General features: G+C 28.2%; 2 protein-coding genes and 1 non-coding gene across 9 annotated transcripts in view; 1 reads left to right on the forward strand and 2 right to left on the reverse strand.

Annotated features, from left to right (window-relative positions):
- Nucleotides 1-1,336: 1,336 nt before the first annotated feature.
- Nucleotides 1,337-6,710, reverse strand: LOC141525115 (uncharacterized). Of its 7 annotated transcripts, XM_074239459.1 has the most exons (8): nucleotides 6,577-6,710; nucleotides 5,788-6,201; nucleotides 4,934-5,139; nucleotides 4,423-4,663; nucleotides 4,104-4,315; nucleotides 2,734-3,194; nucleotides 2,405-2,557; nucleotides 1,337-2,156 (listed from the first exon to the last, which is right to left on the reverse strand). In XM_074239459.1, the coding sequence occupies exons 5-7, from the start codon at nucleotides 4,258-4,260 to the stop codon at nucleotides 2,525-2,527; spliced, it is 651 nt and encodes a 216-aa protein (XP_074095560.1). In that variant the 5' UTR covers nucleotides 4,261-4,315; nucleotides 4,423-4,663; nucleotides 4,934-5,139; nucleotides 5,788-6,201; nucleotides 6,577-6,710; the 3' UTR covers nucleotides 1,337-2,156; nucleotides 2,405-2,524. The 7 variants fall into 7 exon arrangements, with proteins under 7 accessions (XP_074095560.1, XP_074095557.1, XP_074095561.1 ...); XM_074239456.1 differs by lacking the exons at nucleotides 4,423-4,663; nucleotides 4,934-5,139 and having other exon boundaries at nucleotides 1,337-1,490; nucleotides 1,802-2,156; XM_074239460.1 differs by lacking the exon at nucleotides 4,423-4,663.
- Nucleotides 6,711-12,338: 5,628 nt separating this feature from the next.
- LOC141525117 (uncharacterized) lies at nucleotides 12,339-17,424 on the reverse strand. Its single transcript, XM_074239466.1, has 5 exons — nucleotides 17,327-17,424; nucleotides 14,044-14,203; nucleotides 13,754-13,967; nucleotides 13,129-13,314; nucleotides 12,339-12,412 (listed from the first exon to the last, which is right to left on the reverse strand). Exons 1-5 carry the CDS (start codon nucleotides 17,422-17,424, stop codon nucleotides 12,339-12,341), a joined length of 732 nt encoding a protein of 243 aa, XP_074095567.1.
- Nucleotides 17,425-18,042: 618 nt separating this feature from the next.
- Nucleotides 18,043-19,153, forward strand: part of LOC141525134 (small subunit ribosomal RNA) — a 1,906-nt gene continuing 795 nt past the window's right edge. The window contains exon 1 of the ribosomal RNA XR_012478809.1: nucleotides 18,043-19,153. This exon is cut by the window's right edge and continues 795 nt beyond it. This is a non-coding gene — a ribosomal RNA (small subunit ribosomal RNA).

Below are 19,153 nucleotides of genomic sequence, written 5' to 3' on the forward strand. Positions count from 1 at the left end.
TTCGGTGTCAAAGATGGACAATGTAGCTGTGATCATCCATGCAATTTTGACCGCAGACTTTGGTTTATTTCGGATTTTCCACACTTAATAAAATGTTTCAGGAACAAAATTATGAAACGATTGTTTTTTTGGGTAAGCTTCTCTTATAATATGATTTTTAACACCAGTGTACTGTTATTCACGATTGAATTTTCAATTTAGTTAGCATTGGAATGAATATATTCATAAGTGACCTATTTAATTTTACAACTATCAAATTTTTCAATGATTGTATTTAATTATTTATGAAAATGTTATTTATTTTTAGACTCCAGATGGTTTTGTAAGAAAAGTCATTAGGAAGCTTTATTATTGCATGAAATTTATCTGAAAGCCAATCTAAAAATAGCTTATCAACTAACTCCCCAGCATTTAAATCCAGAAGGATATCAAAAGATGAATGTCCCGTTGGCTTATCAGGTAATTATAATTATAAAGCTGCGAGAGTAAGTTAAAATGAATTTAAGATTATCATTAACATCGAGGTAACTGGCCTAATATTTATCTTTAATTTCTAACAATTCATATTATAAATAGCTGATTCAGTTAAAATAAATAATAAGATGTATTTATTCTTATTTTGATAAAAATTAATTTTTATAAATTTTCAATCATAACAACTGCTTATCTAATTTTAATGAGAAAAATTAAAACTTTTTGTTTTTAGCTTTTTTCGAAAAATATACAAGTTGCAATGGCGACTTATAAGAACGCTACTCCTGAGCTCAGTGATTGCGATCCAACAGTGGTTTTTATTAAAAGAGTAAATGATTTAATTGAAGCCATGAGTTCACGTACTCCTTTGAATGCTTTACGTTTAAATGATAATTGTCCCCGAAAAAGGTAATTTTTAATATATACATTAGGTCTTTTGATAGCTTCATACAATTTTTTCGCAATAATAAAGCGAAAATTATAGTTCTAAACGGAGAACCATTGTCAACATAAAACCATCATTATACCATGTGTACATGATCACATATTATAACCAATATTGGAAAATATTTATAAAGTATATATATGTAAGTATATAACTATAAAAATAATTTAAGACACTCCAATCTTATCATGACATTATTCCTACTAATGTTTGCACATAATCCAGTCTCGCAAGTTTACTTACATTTTCAATATGAAACTTATTAAACGAAACTTCAAATGATAGTCAAATTCAATGAATTTGAGTTTATTAGTTGCGGAAGTTCCTAATCTTTATCATAGCTGATATTCTCTTGGACTATGTATCCTATTTTCTGAAACATGCATTTTTCTAGAGTAATTTCTACTACCATAAGAGTACTAGGAGTAATTGCGAAAAAAAATTTATCATCAACTTCATTTTCATTTTTTGATTTTTGTTTTTTGCCTTTCTTCTTCTTTTTATAAAGTTCTCTTTCTTCATTAGCTTTGGCTTCCCAAATCTTCAGATAATCAATAAAATCACTTATTACCTAGCAAAAATAAATAGCATTACTTATTTATCCTCTATCTTATGGTAGTAGAAATTACTCTAGAAAAATGCATGTTTCAGAAAATAGGATACATAGTCCAAGAGAATATCAGCTATGATAAAGATTAGGAACTTCCGCAACTAATAAACTCAAATTCATTGAATTTGACTATCATTTGAAGTTTCGTTTAATAAGTTTCATATTGAAAATGTAAGTAAACTTGCGAGACTGGATTATGTGCAAACATTAGTAGGAATAATGTCATGATAAGATTGGAGTGTCTTAAATTATTTTTATAGTTATATACTTACATATATATACTTTATAAATATTTTCCAATATTGGTTATAATATGTGATCATGTACACATGGTATAATGATGGTTTTATGTTGACAATGGTTCTCCGTTTAGAACTATAATTTTCGCTTTATTATTGCGAAAAAATTGTATGAAGCTATCAAAAGACCTAATGTATATATTAAAAATTACCTTTTTCGGGGACAATTATCATTTAAACGTAAAGCATTCAAAGGAGTACGTGAACTCATGGCTTCAATTAAATCATTTACTCTTTTAATAAAAACCACTGTTGGATCGCAATCACTGAGCTCAGGAGTAGCGTTCTTATAAGTCGCCATTGCAACTTGTATATTTTTCGAAAAAAGCTAAAAACAAAAAGTTTTAATTTTTCTCATTAAAATTAGATAAGCAGTTGTTATGATTGAAAATTTATAAAAATTAATTTTTTATCAAAATAAGAATAAATACATCTTATTATTTATTTTAACTGAATCAGCTATTTATAATATGAATTGTTAGAAATTAAAGATAAATATTAGGCCAGTTACCTCGATGTTAATGATAATCTTAAATTCATTTTAACTTACTCTCGCAGCTTTATAATTATAATTACCTGATAAGCCAACGGGACATTCATCTTTTGATATCCTTCTGGATTTAAATGCTGGGGAGTTAGTTGATAAGCTATTTTTAGATTGGCTTTCAGATAAATTTCATGCAATAATAAAGCTTCCTAATGACTTTTTCTTACAAAACCATCTGGAGTCTAAAAAATAAATAACATTTTCATAAATAATTAAATACAATCATTGAAAAATTTGATAGTTGTAAAATTAAATAGGTCACTTATGAATATATTCATTCCAATGCTAACTAAATTGAAAATTCAATCGTGAATAACAGTACACTGGTGTTAAAAATCATATTATAAGAGAAGCTTACCCAAAAAAACAATCGTTTCATAATTTTGTTCCTGAAACATTTTATTAAGTGTGGAAAATCCGAAATAAACCAAAGTCTGCGGTCAAAATTGCATGGATGATCACAGCTACATTGTCCATCTTTGAAACCGAAAAGTGTCCATGCTCCTCTGTTCCATTGAGCTGCATCAGAAGTAACGACATCAACATAAAACCCAGCATTCTCCAGTAATACGATGCATTCAATGAGTAATTTGTGAAGAATGGCACTCGTGACAGAATTTCTGCTCAGGAAGCTACCAACTACTTGCACCCAGTTACCCTGAAAAGGTTGGTACATGAAGACTAAGGCATGATCAGCCCGACTGTTGATTAAATTTTCCGGAGTATGTGCCCCCAAGTCTACAAAACCATCAAGCTGCATAGTTCTCCGATTTAGCTTCACGGCTTCACTTAAAGCTACTTCATCTATTAAAAGGGTACCTAGGAGAAAAAATAAAAAATTGTTAGAATGAAATAAATGTGAATCAGATGTAGTCTAACAATAATAGCCAGCTACTGTTAAAAGTTAATGAAGCTTTTAAAGAGTTATTTAAAAATATCAAATACGAATTACTTTTTCAGCTAAAAACTTATGCGCTCGGATTTGTTAATATAATCATACTCGATAGCTAAGTAGAGTTGTTAGATATAGTTAAAATGGTTGCGTTTTTAAGATTTGCATTTTTAAGATTTGCAGTTAGTAGTAAAGTGTGACAGGAATGGTGCATGGATACCCCGTTTTTCATGTGGTTCCATACGTGAACTTTTAATACGAAGAGTGTCGAATATGGCTTTAGGGAAACCAAAAGCGCTATCCAACTTCTGGATATATTTGTTAAGGGTGTCTTTGCAGGGAAGAGGGAGGATTTGACGTTCTCTGAGTCGTTCATATACCGCAGCATTTTTATACCAAGTAGCAAACATTCATAAACCCACTCAACCGTATATCTTCGTTGTTTGGCATTTTTAGCTTTTACTGCATTAAAACAAGCACGAATTGCTAGTTGTTGCACGGGAGGCAAAATAGAAATTTCCGCTCTTAGAGCTTCATCTTTAATTGCCATACAATTAAGTCGTTGCGTTTCTATAATTTTGATGAGTGATTCATTCTGTAAAGGGTTAAATAGTTAAATAGGCATTTACAGGTGATTTAATTTAAGTTCTCAGATTGTAGTTGATTAAATTTGTATTCACAAACTAAACCGTATTGACGAAATGATAATGTAATGTAACGAGCATTGTATCAAACTTTTAAGTTTATTGAAAAAAAAATAAAAGAATATTGATCTTAAACACTCACAACCTGTAAATAATCAAGTATACATGAAGAAACGATAAATAAGTAAATACCTACTTTACGTTTGAGGCGCTGAATTTGTTTAGTTTTCAGGCTCTCCTGGTACTTCAAGTCAGTGTACGAACTTTTAATGTCGGGTTTGACTTTGTACGATCGATTTTGCAATTTCCGTCTCAATTGCCGACAAGCAAAGCATCGAAAAAGATTCATTTGTTTCTTATATTGTTCGTCAGGCAATGACACACCAGAACACGCCGATGAACATCTATTATTAATGAGAAATGATACTAGTAAAGTTCATTTAACAAGTAATAAAAAACCTTAGAATTATCATTTTTAGGCAATTGTAGAGTATACTAATGTGCTCCGTACTTAAGATACACAATAATTATTAAGTTTGGTAATCGATTTTTTAAACATGGAAAATCGATAGCAAATTTTTTAAATTTATTAATAACAAAAAATTAATGTCCGTAGCCAAAAAATGGAAAAGTAATCCAGTCCCTTCACATAACTCACAGTTTTCCAATTCCTTCAAAAACTCCCAAAAATCAGATATTTGGGAAAAATTGGTATTGAATTCTACCGACTCTTGCGTTTTCAAGTTAAGTAACTAATCAAAAGTATAATGTTAACATTACCACAAAAAAAAAAACTGACGTTCGAACATTAGATTCTTATGAATTTTCAAAATTCTTGAAAGCTATTCTATCAAAATCTTCAAAAATACGCGCGAAAAAATCGAGAAAATAACTTTGAGAACTGATATATTTCTGTGTAATGTTCGCTTCGAAGAAATTTGAACATTCGTTAGCAACCAACGTTCGGAACTTTATGTTTATACTGTGTGAAAAAATAAATTACAAGATCTAAAAATTCTTACTGATATATTGAAGTCTTCACTTATTTTTATACGAAATTTTAAATTCATGGATACTTTATCTAAATGACATAAAACTATATTTTTGGATTAACTAAATCTGTTGTCCAACTCCAATTTTGTGGCAAAGCATTGAATTTCAACACGTTGATAATTGTTAATAAAGAACATTTCTCAAGACGTAATTCAGGAGTAGATAACTCACGTGGCTTGAAATGATTAAATAAACAAAAATTAATGATTATTTTTTTGTAATAATAGTTCTAAATTTATAGGAGACGATATAAGAGACATGTCTAAAGACTTAACTTTTTTAACATATTCATAATTCAGATTGTTTGACTTATTGAAATATCTTATAACATGATTCTTTAATTATTTCATTTACTTTTGTTTTAAAGAATTGAATAGAGAAAAGAACGTGAATATGAAAAAAATAATTAATAATTTCTTTTCGAAAGACTATTTGTTTTATAACAATATTTTTCAAATTTAACTCTCATACACTGCTATAATAAATTCGAGTAAACTTGATAATTTTTATAGTGAATGTTTCTTATTATTTATAATAGTATATTACACACCTACGGAAGAAAAGTAAGAAATGTCTCAGATCACATGTAATTGTCGGCCGAGGCGAAGCCGAGGTTGACAAATATGTGATCTGAGGCTTTTTTATTTACTTCCCGTAGAGTGTATACTATTTTTTTGCTCCACGAAGGCAGGGAGCTTCACTTTCTCAATATCTCAAGTACTTAAATAAATATTCTAACAAACAAGAGTAATTAGGCCTCCTAATTGTTTGTGCTTTTATCTTAAGTTGCAGAGTAATAATTCGAAATTTTAATTTTTCTTACCTGCATTTCGTTCTCACAATTATCATTTTCTTCAAAATTTTCAAATACGTCAATGCGTTTTGGTGACTCACAATTAATTATATTTATGAGATCATTACTAATTATTGGTTCTTGGTTTTGTGGTGAGTTAGTTTTATGGTCATTTGTAATTAATAAATGGCATTGCATATACTGAGCTTCGTTATTTTCATTGTTGCAAGCTTTGTTTACACGGTTCGGATTCAACGTCGGAATAGCATCAGGCTTTAGCGAGTATCTTTTTCGAGGTAATTCTTCATAAATTCCAGTAGTCAATAATATTTTATCAGTTTTAATAATATCTTGATCATTAAAATGTAATTCACAGACATAATCTTTTTTTGGGGTGAGATCTTGCTTTAATCCACAGTACCACAATTTTAACAAGTCTGGACACTTGAATAAACAAACAAAAAATTGACATGAAGTTATATTTGGAAATAATTTTGATAAGTTACTTTGAGTAAAACGTTAGCTCCAAAAAAATGGTAACGATGCAATTTTTTAAAACTAATTCTAAGAAGAAAAAAATTACGTTATACCTTTTACAATTTCTTTTTAATTTGATCAAAAATGATACTAAAATCTACTGATATAAAAATTTTTGGGACTCTTGTAACATAAATTATTTAAAAAAATATTTTGAAAAAAGAGCACTTATAATTTCCTTTAATTTCTATAGGTAAAATTTTTTTATAATCATTTAATTAATATAAATTTAATTAGTATAAAAATTATTTCTTACAAAAATACTAAGTTAGGTTATATTACCTGTGGCACAATAAATAAAGACGTGTTTCGACTATTTAATTTTAATTTTTATTACGATCTTTTATCCGGCCACTCAAACACCCATCAACTATACATTTATTTACCATTTTAAACTATTATCACTTTGATTATTAATTAAAAACTAATTAACTAACTGAATGTCAATTTGGTGTTATTAATAAACAATAACAAACGGACGCCATGATCCGGACATTAGCGAACGTAGTGACGCCCTAGCGGCTTCTTTTTGAAAATGATCTATCCTCAGTTTTCCGGACGCACTAACTGTACATTTACCTATGTCGATCGTCCTCCTTATATCTAGCCTCCGTGTCACTGAAGTTAGAACCCCAAATTTTTTTCTTTTAATTTTTGATTTTTTTTTCTATCACGTTTTCAGCTTTTCGTTTGTTCTTTATTATTCACTCTCAACATTTGATCGTTCTCCATTTATTTTAAAAGAATTTATTAATAATGTACCTTTAAGTTAGCCCCCTGTCGCATTTTTTAATATTTTGGTAGCAATTTGAGTCATCAAGCCTCTATTTTTGATTGTTCATGTATATTTAACATTTGTTCCTACTTCACATTTTTTATTTATTGTTTAATTAACATTTTTAATTAGCTGTATGTATGCATTCTAAATATTTGCACTGCGCATGCGTCAACTTTACGTATATAGACTTTTAGCGCGGTCTTTTGAAAATTATAGTGACAAATACATCTCATGTATAAAAAATTAAAAAATTTACGGGTGTAATTTTTTAGGAATTACCATTTAATTAATTCAAATAATTAAAAAAAAATTGTTAGACGTCAGCCAATATCAATGTCATTAAGTAAATAAATATTCATTTCATTCTAAATTTTTTAAAAATATCGAGAGAATTGTTAATCAATGCATGTACATTTTTTTTTTTATTTTCATCAATTCTATTTTCATCAATACTACGAACTATTAAAAAAAAAAAAAAAAAAAAAAATCCATAACAATTAACAAAAAATTTCAATACTTTATTAAAATAAAACTTATTATAAAATTATTAAAAACTACACGTTGCCCTTTTGTCCTGTGACCTCTATAATTAAAATTACAAGAAAAATACACTTACTCTAATCACTGTGCTGGTCAATATAATTTTCAAAAGTCCGCGCTGAATACAAATATTCAGCTTATTAAAAATGTTAATTAAACTAGAAATAAACAATTTGAAGTTGGAACAAAGGTTTTTTGTACATGAACAATCATAATCAGAGGTTAATCCCATTGGATAGTGTACCATTCTATGATTTTGTGGTCGTTGCCGATAGGTGGCATTGTTATCCAATCAAGTGGATTTAGGTGAAAAGTCTTACAATTATGAGCATGGTGTATTGTGTCATTTACTTACAACAATGTCATAATAACAATAACACTAATAATAAAAATTATGAGAATGAAATTAATTATATCGGTAATACCAAATTGAGGTTAAAAATATCATTATCATTATTATTACCGAATGAATTATTGTTATTATTAAATTAATGTGTATTAGAGTATTAAATCCCAATCAACAACTTTTTAATTCAAAAAATGTTAAAATTTTTACTGTATATAAATAAAAATGTAAAATCCCTATTAATAAGATAGTTAATCGCTTTTAACCGCGGAGTTTACGCAGATCAGTCACGTTAAGTCTTTTAATGCTACTAGCTATTATGAGAGAAACAGAATTTCAATTTTTTTATTAGGATTTGATTATCAAAATTAATGAATAAACAACCTATCATATTAGAATAGCTTTGCCTGCATTAATTTATTCATTTATGAATTTTCAATTTTGCGCGGGAAAAATTTAATTTTGAAATTAAGAATGTTAAAATACTTTATAAATACAAAATTTCTAGAACAAACTATCAAACAACTTCATATGTGGATGGTTTTCAAACCTATTCTTTCTATTGAATTTCATTTATTAACTAGACTAAATACACAACAGGCTAAAGATTGTTTGAGTTTTACTTTCTTCCTTCAGGCCAGCCGTTCAAGATTTAGGTAATTCTTATTGGATAGTGTACACATTCTACGACTTTATAGTCGTTGCCTGTAGGTGGCATTGTTATTCAATCGAGCGGATTTCAAATAATTGTAATTTTTAGGCCATAGGTATTACAATTATGCGTATGATGCATTGTCCCCTTTATTAACAATAATGTCATTGTAACAATAACAATAATAATCATTATAAAAATGAAATTTATTATATCGGTAATGATAAATTGATGTTAAAAGTATCATTATCATTGTTTATCTTTACCAAAATAATTATTGTTATTGTTAAATTAATGTGTAGTAGAGCATTAAATCTAGATTAACAACTTTTTAATTAAAAAAATGTTAAACTTTAACTATATATACATAAAAATTAAAAATCCCCATTGATAAGCTAGTTAATTGATTGAAACCGAAGAGTTTACACGGGTCAGTCACGTTAAGTTTTTTAATGCTACTAGCTACTATGAGAGAAACAGAATTTTAATTTTTTTGTTAGGATTTGATTTTCAAAATTAACGAACAAATAACCTTTTATATGATAATAGCTTTACCTGCATTAATTAATTTATTTACATATTTCTAATTTTACGCGGGAAAAGTTCAATTTTAAAATTAAGAGGCGAGCAAAAAATTTCACTTAACAAAAAGATATGAAATCCGAACAAAAACAGTTTCACTGTAAAAAATTGCGCCAAGTCCACGTTCATAAAACTCATCTCAATAACATCTGCACTTTGCAAAAAAATAAGACTCGTTACAATAATTTTCATTCTATACAAAAAAAGTTAAATACAAAAAAATACCAAGAAACCGTCATAATGTTGAAAAATTGAAAAAATTTGTTGAAAATTTAAAAATTAAAAAAATTTTTTATCGTACTTGGCGCGCGTCATTGAGTACCCCAAATTTTTTCGAACGAATTTCAACCCGAGAAAAAACGATTTCGCTTGAATTTATGTAATGTAAATATGTATAATTATATCCGAACAAAAACAGTTTCACTGTAAAAAATTGCGCCAAGTCCACGTTCATAAAACTCATCTCAATAACATCTGCACTTTGCAAAAAAATAAGACTCGTTACAATAATTTTCATTCTATACAAAAAAAAGTTAAATACAAAAAATACCAAGAAACCGTCATAATGTTGAAAAAATTGAAAAAATTTGTTGAAAATTTAAAAATTAAGAAAAAAATTTTTTATCGTACTTGGCGCGCGTCATTGAGTACCCCAAATTTTTCAGGATACATGAACATCCTTTTAATGTTTCAACATTTATAAGTAAGTCAACCTATAAAATGCATAAATGTAATTAATGAAATATTATTTTATGATACGTTTAACAAAAGTTAGGTAAAATCAACATGGCATACGTATTTTATTAGAAATTTTTAAATTCTCCGCCCATCGTTTATGATTTCAATAAAACGCCCTCTCCTGTTCGGTTATGCAATTTGCTTACAAGTGAATACGCCTGCATACATTGACTCTGTCGTGGAATCACTGCGAAAATTGAGTTGATTAAAAAATAAAACGTATGGCCGACTAAATTGAGAAAATGCGGTGTGATTGCCAATCAAAATGTGTTAATTACAATTAAACGAAGCATGATCAAGTTTCTTCATGAAAGCTTAATGACGGAACTGAAAAAATTGAATTAAAAAAATTTTGTGTTATTTCAGATATCTTCACCAGACTACCATATTGACAGTTATTTTCACTAAAAATCTGAAAAAAATTTTCGAAACGGATTTTTTCACTGAAACTGATATTAATCCAGTAAGCAGTGTTTTTAATTCGTTGAGTATACTTCACTGATGTGAATCTATAAACATAACAATGTATGAAATCATATATTATATAATTAGAGCTGATAAGATATAATATATATATATATATATATATATATATATATATATATATATATATATATATATATATATATATATATATATATATATATATATATATATATATATATATATATATATATTATATATATATACATATTTACATTACATAAATTCAAGCGAAATCGTTTTTCTCGGGTTAAAATTCGTTCGAAAAAATTTGGGGTACTCAATGACGCGCGCCAAGTACGATAAAAAATTTTTTCTTAATTTTTAAATTTTCAACAAATTTTTTTCAATTTTTTCAACATTATGACGGTTTCTTGGTATTTTTTTGTATTTAACTTTTTTGTATAGAATGAAAATTATTGTAACGAGTCTTATTTTTTTGCAAAGTGCAGATGTTATTGAGATGAGTTTTATGAACGTGGACTTGGCGCAATTTTTTACAGTGAAACTGTTTTTGTTCGGATTGATACATTACTTTGCGTCGAGTTGTTACTAATAACTAGCATGCGATAGTCGATAAGAAAATAACTTGGTTGGTGAGATATTTCTATTTGATGACCACAAGATGGCGATGCAATTCAGAAATGACTGTATAATTTAAATAATGTGTATCATTTAATAAGAACAAGAAAATGTTTGGAAAATCCTAAGGTGCATGACTCATAATACTCATTCAATTGTGAAATAATAATAAAATAAAAAACGGTGCTATTATTGACACCATCCACGGACAGGTCCGTGGCTGTAATTAGAGACCCAGATACCTTTAAAAAAAAAATACTCAAAATGATATATCTGTCCGGGACTCTAAGATTAAAGTCAGAAAGTGGCTTTTTTGAAGATTTGAAATTACAATTATGAATTTTAGCTGAATTAATTAAGAGAATAAAAATTTTATTCTAAATATACTATGCGTGACATTAATTTATCTCTGTTCATATTGCTTTTGTATTATTGGAAATGTGTATTTATGGATTTTTAAATATATAGATATGGAAATTTCTAAAAATGGATATGTGATTTTTGGAAGTAACAATAAAAGTATTTAAGTAAAATTAGACATTAATAAAAAAGGAAATAATTATAAATGTACAACTGCACTAATGGCCAACTGAAAAAATGAAATCCCTATTTTTGAAAATATCTCTAAATGGAAATACAAGTATTTGATAAAGAATTCAAATAAATAAATAGATTAATGGACATTTATGAAAATAGATAATAATATAAAAAGACATCAATAAAAATGGTTAAAAATAAAAACGTACAATTGATTAAATGGAAGAGTCACTTGATGAACATATGATTTTATGAACAATTGAAAAAAAAGGCCATTCGGCAGCCGAAATGGAAGTAGATTTCACATAAAGTAAATTTTAATTATAAATATTAATAATTTATTTATTTATTAATTATATATAATAATAACATAATTTATTTATTTATTTATTATATATAATAACTTAAAATTTTTTACATTTATTTTATTTTTATTAATTTTTTATTTTCAATATTTTAATACAAAATTTTAACTTTATACTATAACATAATAAAATAAATTCACGATTTTTAATCATTTTAAATTTTGATAATTCATCATTTTATAAATTTAACGAATTTTCAATTTTTTTTTCTATTAATTGGAGTAATATAATAATATTATTATGAAATATTAAATTTCATAATATTAAATATATTATTACTAACATTTAATTTTAATTCAATTTTAAATTTAATTTTTATTTTAAATAACAAAAAGAAAAAAATGATAATTATAGTTTTTATGAACTACTAATATTTTAGACGTTTGCTTGGATTTTCTATGTTTTTAACATAGATTCTATTAGTACCGTTTAGAAGCCAGCTTAATGGTTTAGGTGCTTCGTCAATTTTTCAAGGTCTCCCATTTTATCCACAAGAAATGTTACTTCATCATTCTCTGTTTAACATAAACAATTAATAGTTAATATTTTAAATCTCTATTTTTTTATTCATTTTTTTATTGCCAATCGAGTAGTAGACACATTCCACGTTCAAAAAAAAATAATTACAAAGGTAATAGAACGTATGTCTTTAATTTTATACTTCCTTTTATTTTTAATACTTTGAAATTTTGGTAATCTAAAGGTGAAAGGGCGTATAATTTTTTTTTGGTCAGTTCACCAAGAACATATTTTAGCTTTAAAAATGTTAAAAAATTTTTTTGTGGTAGTAGTGGTGTAAAACCTCAACTATACAATTTTTCAAAGTTAAAAAAGAAAATATATTCAAAAAATAATAATTTAATTAATTGCATAATTTTTATTTTGAATTGATTTCTTAATTTTTACGTAATTTATTTTTGATTGATTTATTTTTTATTTGTTTACATCAAATTTTATATATGAAGCTGTTATTTTAGTATGACTTATCTTATGAAATTATTATTCAACATTTGCTATCAAATCAATTTTTTTTCAAGCGCCCTTTTTTACCATTAAGTAGTACTTTTCTTAAGACATACACCCTTTCAGCACAAATCCCTATTAACCCTTAACTATATGCTCTTTCACTTTAAGGCACGCGATATGTTGAATTTCGTATATATATATTTATACACACGATAATATATGTAAAAATATCTTTTATTCAAAATTTGAAATGTTCTTTACTCACTTGAATTTTTAATTGATCCTGTCAAGATCAGTTTATCTCCTTTTTCGATGTTATGGTCTGGTTTATAAGAATTAATGGTTACATCAATTTTTCGTTCACCGTCAGTAAGACTGACGAATGCTTTAATCCAATTTATGTTTTCAGAATTAATTATTGAAAATTTAGTTTTGACATAGCCTGAGATTTCTGTATGAACATCAAATAAAATAAAAAAAAATTATGTACAAAATTAAAATTGATAAAAAATTAAAAAAAAATAAAGATTCTAACAGCTTTTTGCTTTCAAAAGTCTGAAAAAATTTTAGCTCTTATGTTTATGGATAAAATTTTTATTTTATCTTTTCTTGATCTTTTTGATTCATTTTTTTTTTTTTTTAAAAACATTTTTATTTCAATTGTTAATTTTTTTTATATATTTAAAAAAAATATATATCAATAAAATCCAAACGAAATTTCGTTAAAAAAAAATGAAAATTAAAATGGATGACCCCACTTAAAAATTAGTTTTGTAATTTGAAGCTCATTAAAAGAGCCATAATATACACTTTTCTGAATTCTAAAATTATCTTTTAATTTAGTGGAATTAAAAAAGAAATAAATACAATATATTTTATCATATACGTACTAAATCTCCAAGGCAAAATTGAGTTTTCGATTTGGTCCAATCCAATTAGCTGCAAATCTGTTTGTTCATCCTCATCAGCTGTACAATTTTTCTCATCAAACTCTCTCAGATTTTCTACGATGGTCTGCTTATTAATGATAATTTCTGCACCAAGAAAGTTTCCAGTATTGTATTTCGTGTTAGGGCCACAATACGCATTTTCTAAATGGATACCCTATAACATAAAAAAATAATAATATTTATTATAATCATCTAAATAAATAAATAATAATACTAATAATAATACTTACATGATCCATAACTACATCAGCTTGCACACGTGGAATGTCGTCACCCCAGCATTTTAATTGTACTCTTTTACCGGCTCCATTATTAATCACAAATTTTAAGAGTTGGCTATCATTACACTGTTTCACAGACTCAATCGCATCAATGTAACCGATCAACTCACTAAAAATATATTTAAAATTATAAAAATTGAAAAAATAAGTCTTAACCTAGTTTTGTTAAACTAAGTCTTAAATTACCATAATTATGTATAACCATAATTATCTATATAAGATTTTTTATAGGACATATTGGACAAAATAATTGAAAAACGACTGCAAAAGTAAAATTTCATTAAAAACCTACAGATGAATAGGTTATTTAAAGTTTAGGAAAATAAAATGACATGAAAATTGAAGCTTGTTTAATGGGCTTTAAAATGATATTTACAAAAATTCGTTAAGTTATTTCATTCAAAAGTTATGCGCGAAAGAATCTGCCAAAAAATGAATTTTTAGGATTTTGAAAATTTTGAAACTCTGTAATTTCTGAACTACTTGACCGATTAAGCTCATCTTTGAACTTGGCCTTGGTAATCGTCTAAAAATGAAGTATGTTGAGTTTGAAACGGATCCATTATGAATTAGAGACGCTATCGTCCGGATAAGCCGCGTTATATTGTATATATATATATATATATATAAATACATACATATATAAACTTTTGAACTAATGACATTTTCTGAACCAGCTCGACGAACTGAGTCAGGAAATAGCAAAATTTTTCAAAAGTTGCGTCATGAGGACGAATGCAATAGTTAGATTTCTATGAAATCTACTAAAAATGGACATTTAAATTTTAGGAAAAGTGAATAAATGGGCATTTGATTAAATCCCCATCAATTAAAATGAAATCTGTAAAAATGGACATTTGAATAAATGAACTTCGATAAAAAATACTTACTTAAATGGAAATTAGTACAAATAATTACAAAGTTGATTAATTATAAAATTAGGGTTTTTGGCGTGCGTAAAGTAAAAAAGATGTCAGAAGAGCTGGGAACTCGGCTACCGACACATCTTCTTCGTAGGTTTTTTGTCAATTGATTCAAAATGTCAATTAATTCATTAAACTTAATTTTATTAAACTTTTTGTTGTAAGATGGACAACGTAAAGTTGCAGTTCAACTAATTGTTAACTGTTAAATTTTAACCAAATTGTTATCAAATAAATAATTGAATGTGATTATAGTTTAGACACTAAAATTGGTGTAAATTATTTAGAAGAAAAACTGAACCTTTCTCTCAAGGTATAACACAATATAAATTGGATAATTTAAAACCACAACCGTAGATAATAACCTATAAAAACTTGGAAAACTGTAATCATTTAGCTTAGTCAAACTTACTCATGAACTCTTTAAAATTGATAGTATTTTACTTGAAAATTCGTATCCAGACGAATTACTGAATACTTTTAGAACCGAGATCCTTTCTTCTCTGAATTTATGTGCACCAATATTTACCAAAAGAGATATTCGTTGAAATAACCATTGGTTCATTAAAAAGCTAAAAGTAAAGTGTAAAGAGCGTGATGAATTTTACAAGAAAGTCAGAAGAAATAGTGATTCAAATTTACTTGTTCTTTTTAGACTAAAAAGAAAAGATATAAAAACTGAATTGAATCATGCTCGTGAAGAATATCTAAAAACTGTTTTCTCAAATCTGCCTTATAGTTCAACTGTTTGAACCAAACTTGTATTAAACACCTTAAATTAATTAAATCGAATTCTTCATCACCGCTGAATTGCTTCGAGGCTTGTAAACTGAATTAATACTATGTAAATATAATCAGGAAACATCCAACGTGCGATTTGGATTTCGTTAATATCTTGTAAATAGAACATACAAGGAAGGTTAAATGTTCATTTAATTGGATCGAGATTGATATTGTTGATGTTGCCAAGACACTGTAAGTATCTTACTCTGTATAAATCAAAAGAGAAAAGCCCTGACGGACTCAATCTGAAATGTTTAAGAGATCATTTTTCGCAAATATCACTTTTCCTTACAGCTTTATTTAATAGATCTTCTGACACTGGTATCTTACCTGATATTTGAAAGATTATCTACAAAATACCTCTAAATAAAATTGTACAGTTGGAAATTTATCTCATTTAGTTAAGGTATTTGAAAGAATTATTGCTAATCAGATAACATCCGTCCATTCATCTATCCGTTATTGGCTGCTTATTTTAATTGATAACTAATTATCGATGCCTCAGAATAAAATATGGCAGATGACTTTTCGGCTCAGAATTAACTTTTTTCCATATCTGATGAAATTATTATGTCTGTGACATTTTGTACATAGATATGTATAAATTCATACATATATTACATTTTGAATTAAATCCATTTTATGAATTAGCTGAATGAAATGAGTCGGGAGAGAAAAATATATATGCTTTGAAAAGTTTCATCACAAAGTTACGAATCAAGCTTCAATACATATAATAATTTTTAAAACATTTATCTCAAAACATGATATCACAGGTATTATCCAAGTTATGTCGGTATAGTTGGTGTTCTGTAGCAACAAAGCCGATTGTAGACGGTGAGGGAGAACCCTCGTTATTTCGTACGACTAACATCCAGTAAAGTAAATCTACTGTTTGGCCTTACTGCTTACTCATAACAGATAAATTTAAACAACCACGCTTGTACAGATAACTTATGTGCGTGGTTTTTTGGATACATAAATGAAAATTTTAACAACTTATTGATCTCGAGCTGATCAAATGTCACATTTTAAGTAAAAATAACAATAAACGTTTATAGTTGTAATAATTTTGAGTATAAACATGTGGATTTCTAAAAAACAAATATTAATTGATGAGTTATTACAGCTACAAAAAGATAATCTTAACAATGTTTCGGAAGCGTTTAGTAGTATAACGTTGCAGAGTTATTTGTCAATCATGAAATTTAATTCTTCATGCGGATAAGCAACACGATGATATGTTCATCAATAACCGCTAAATGCGAAATAGACCAGTAGAATTCTCCAATTTAACAAAGTTAAATTATGATTCGCTGCAGTAAGGTGATACTTTAAATATTGTTTAAAAGATTCAAAGTGAATTGGAGTAATTAAATTGTTTTTTATCCTACTCAAATTAAATAAATTTATTTTAGTATTCAAATTTAATTAATTAAACCAGTTATTGATATTAAATAAAACATTTTTCCTCTTATTATTATTAACAAAATAAATAATAATATTTCAAAGTTTTCTTAACATACAAACTCAAGAGATATAAATGTAAAACATCAGGTACTAAGCAACTGAACAGCTGGGTATTATGGAAGAATCCGCTCAGAGTGGGGACATGCTGAGTCATTTAATCCTCCCTACCCGGTTCTCATCGTTGCTCGTATTTATATGAAAGTAGTCTGTTGAAAGAAGTAATATCAGCAGCGCACAGTATATAGTATGTATAGTATATTCAGTTAATACTTAAATGCTGCTAGACTACGAAGAGGATTATTATTTTTAGTATAAAAACAGTATGTCTGAACGCATCACAGCCACGGGTCGATGTCTATGACTGAATGACTCCTATGTGGTAATCGCTTCGGCGTTTATTAACGTGTATATCTTCATGTGTGAAGAATACATTTATTCAATACTGAGTAATCGACTCACTTGTTTCCGAGCAAGAATACTAAAAGAATAATAAAAGCACGTTTACGTGTAAATAACCAAGTCGCTTAGAATTTGATATCTAGCGAGAGTTGAAGTTTTTCAAAATCAGAGAGGGTGTTTGAATATGTTGTTTCACTTATACGTGAATAAATAGATATTATTATCAAAATAAAAGTGTTGTAAGAAACTTATATTTCAAATCAGCACCGCTTTTACAACTGTTAGTCGGACATTATATCATGAAAACTAACATGTTTGTATTAGTGTAAAAAGAGATTTCTAAATGTTTTATTTAATAAAACATGAACGAAGCTCCCTGGTTGATCCTGCCAGTAGTCATATGCTTGTCTCAAAGATTAAGCCATGCATGTCTTAGTACACGCCATATTAAGGTGAAACCGCGAATGGCTCATTAAATCAGTTATGGTTCCTTAGATCGTACCCACATTTACTTGGATAACTGTGGTAATTCTAGAGCTAATACATGCAAACCAGAGTTCCGACCAGAGATGGAAGGAACGCTTTTATTAGATCAAAACCAATCGGTGGCTCGTCCATCGTTAATTATGGTGACTCTGAATAACTTTTTGCTGATCGTATGGCCTTAGTGCCGACGACAGATCTTTCAAATGTCTGCCTTATCAACTGTCGATGGTAGGTTCTATGCCTACCATGGTTGTAACGGGTAACGGGGAATCAGGGTTCGATTCCGGAGAGGGAGCCTGAGAAACGGCTACCACATCCAAGGAAGGCAGCAGGCGCGCAAATTACCCACTCCCGGCACGGGGAGGTAGTGACGAAAAATAACGATACGGGACTCATCCGAGGCCCCGTAATCGGAATGAATACACTTTAAATCCTTTAATGAGGATCCATTGGAGGGCAAGTCTGGTGCCAGCAGCCGCGGTAATTCCAGCTCCAATAGCGTATATTAAAGTTGTTGCGGTTAAAAAGCTCGTAGTTGAATTTGTGTTTCATACTATTGGTTCATCGCTTCGCGGTGTTAACTGGTATGTTATGAAACGTCCTACCGGTGGGTTTAGCTGTAAAAGGCGACATCCAATTTAATCCTATCGCGGTGCTCTTAATTGAGTGTCGAGGTAGGCCGGTACGTTTACTTTGAACAAATTAGAGTGCTTAAAGCAGGCTTATTTCGCCTGAATACTGTGTGCATGGAATAATAGAATAGGATCTCAGTTCTATTTTGTTGGTTTTCGGAATACTGAGGTAATGATTAATAGGGACAGATGGGGGCATTCGTATTGCGACGTTAGAGGTGAAATTCTTGGATCGTCGCAAGACGAACAGAAGCGAAAGCATTTGCCAAAAATGTTTTCATTAATCAAGAACGAAAGTTAGAGGTTCGAAGGCGATCAGATACCGCCCTAGTTCTAACCATAAACGATGCCAGCTAGCGATCCGCC

This window comes from Cotesia typhae, unplaced genomic scaffold, assembly GCF_013202065.1.
Source record: "Cotesia typhae breed Kobodo isofemale line unplaced genomic scaffold, CoteBio_Ctyphae contig_25, whole genome shotgun sequence".
NCBI classification, from domain to species: domain Eukaryota; kingdom Metazoa; phylum Arthropoda; class Insecta; order Hymenoptera; family Braconidae; genus Cotesia; species Cotesia typhae.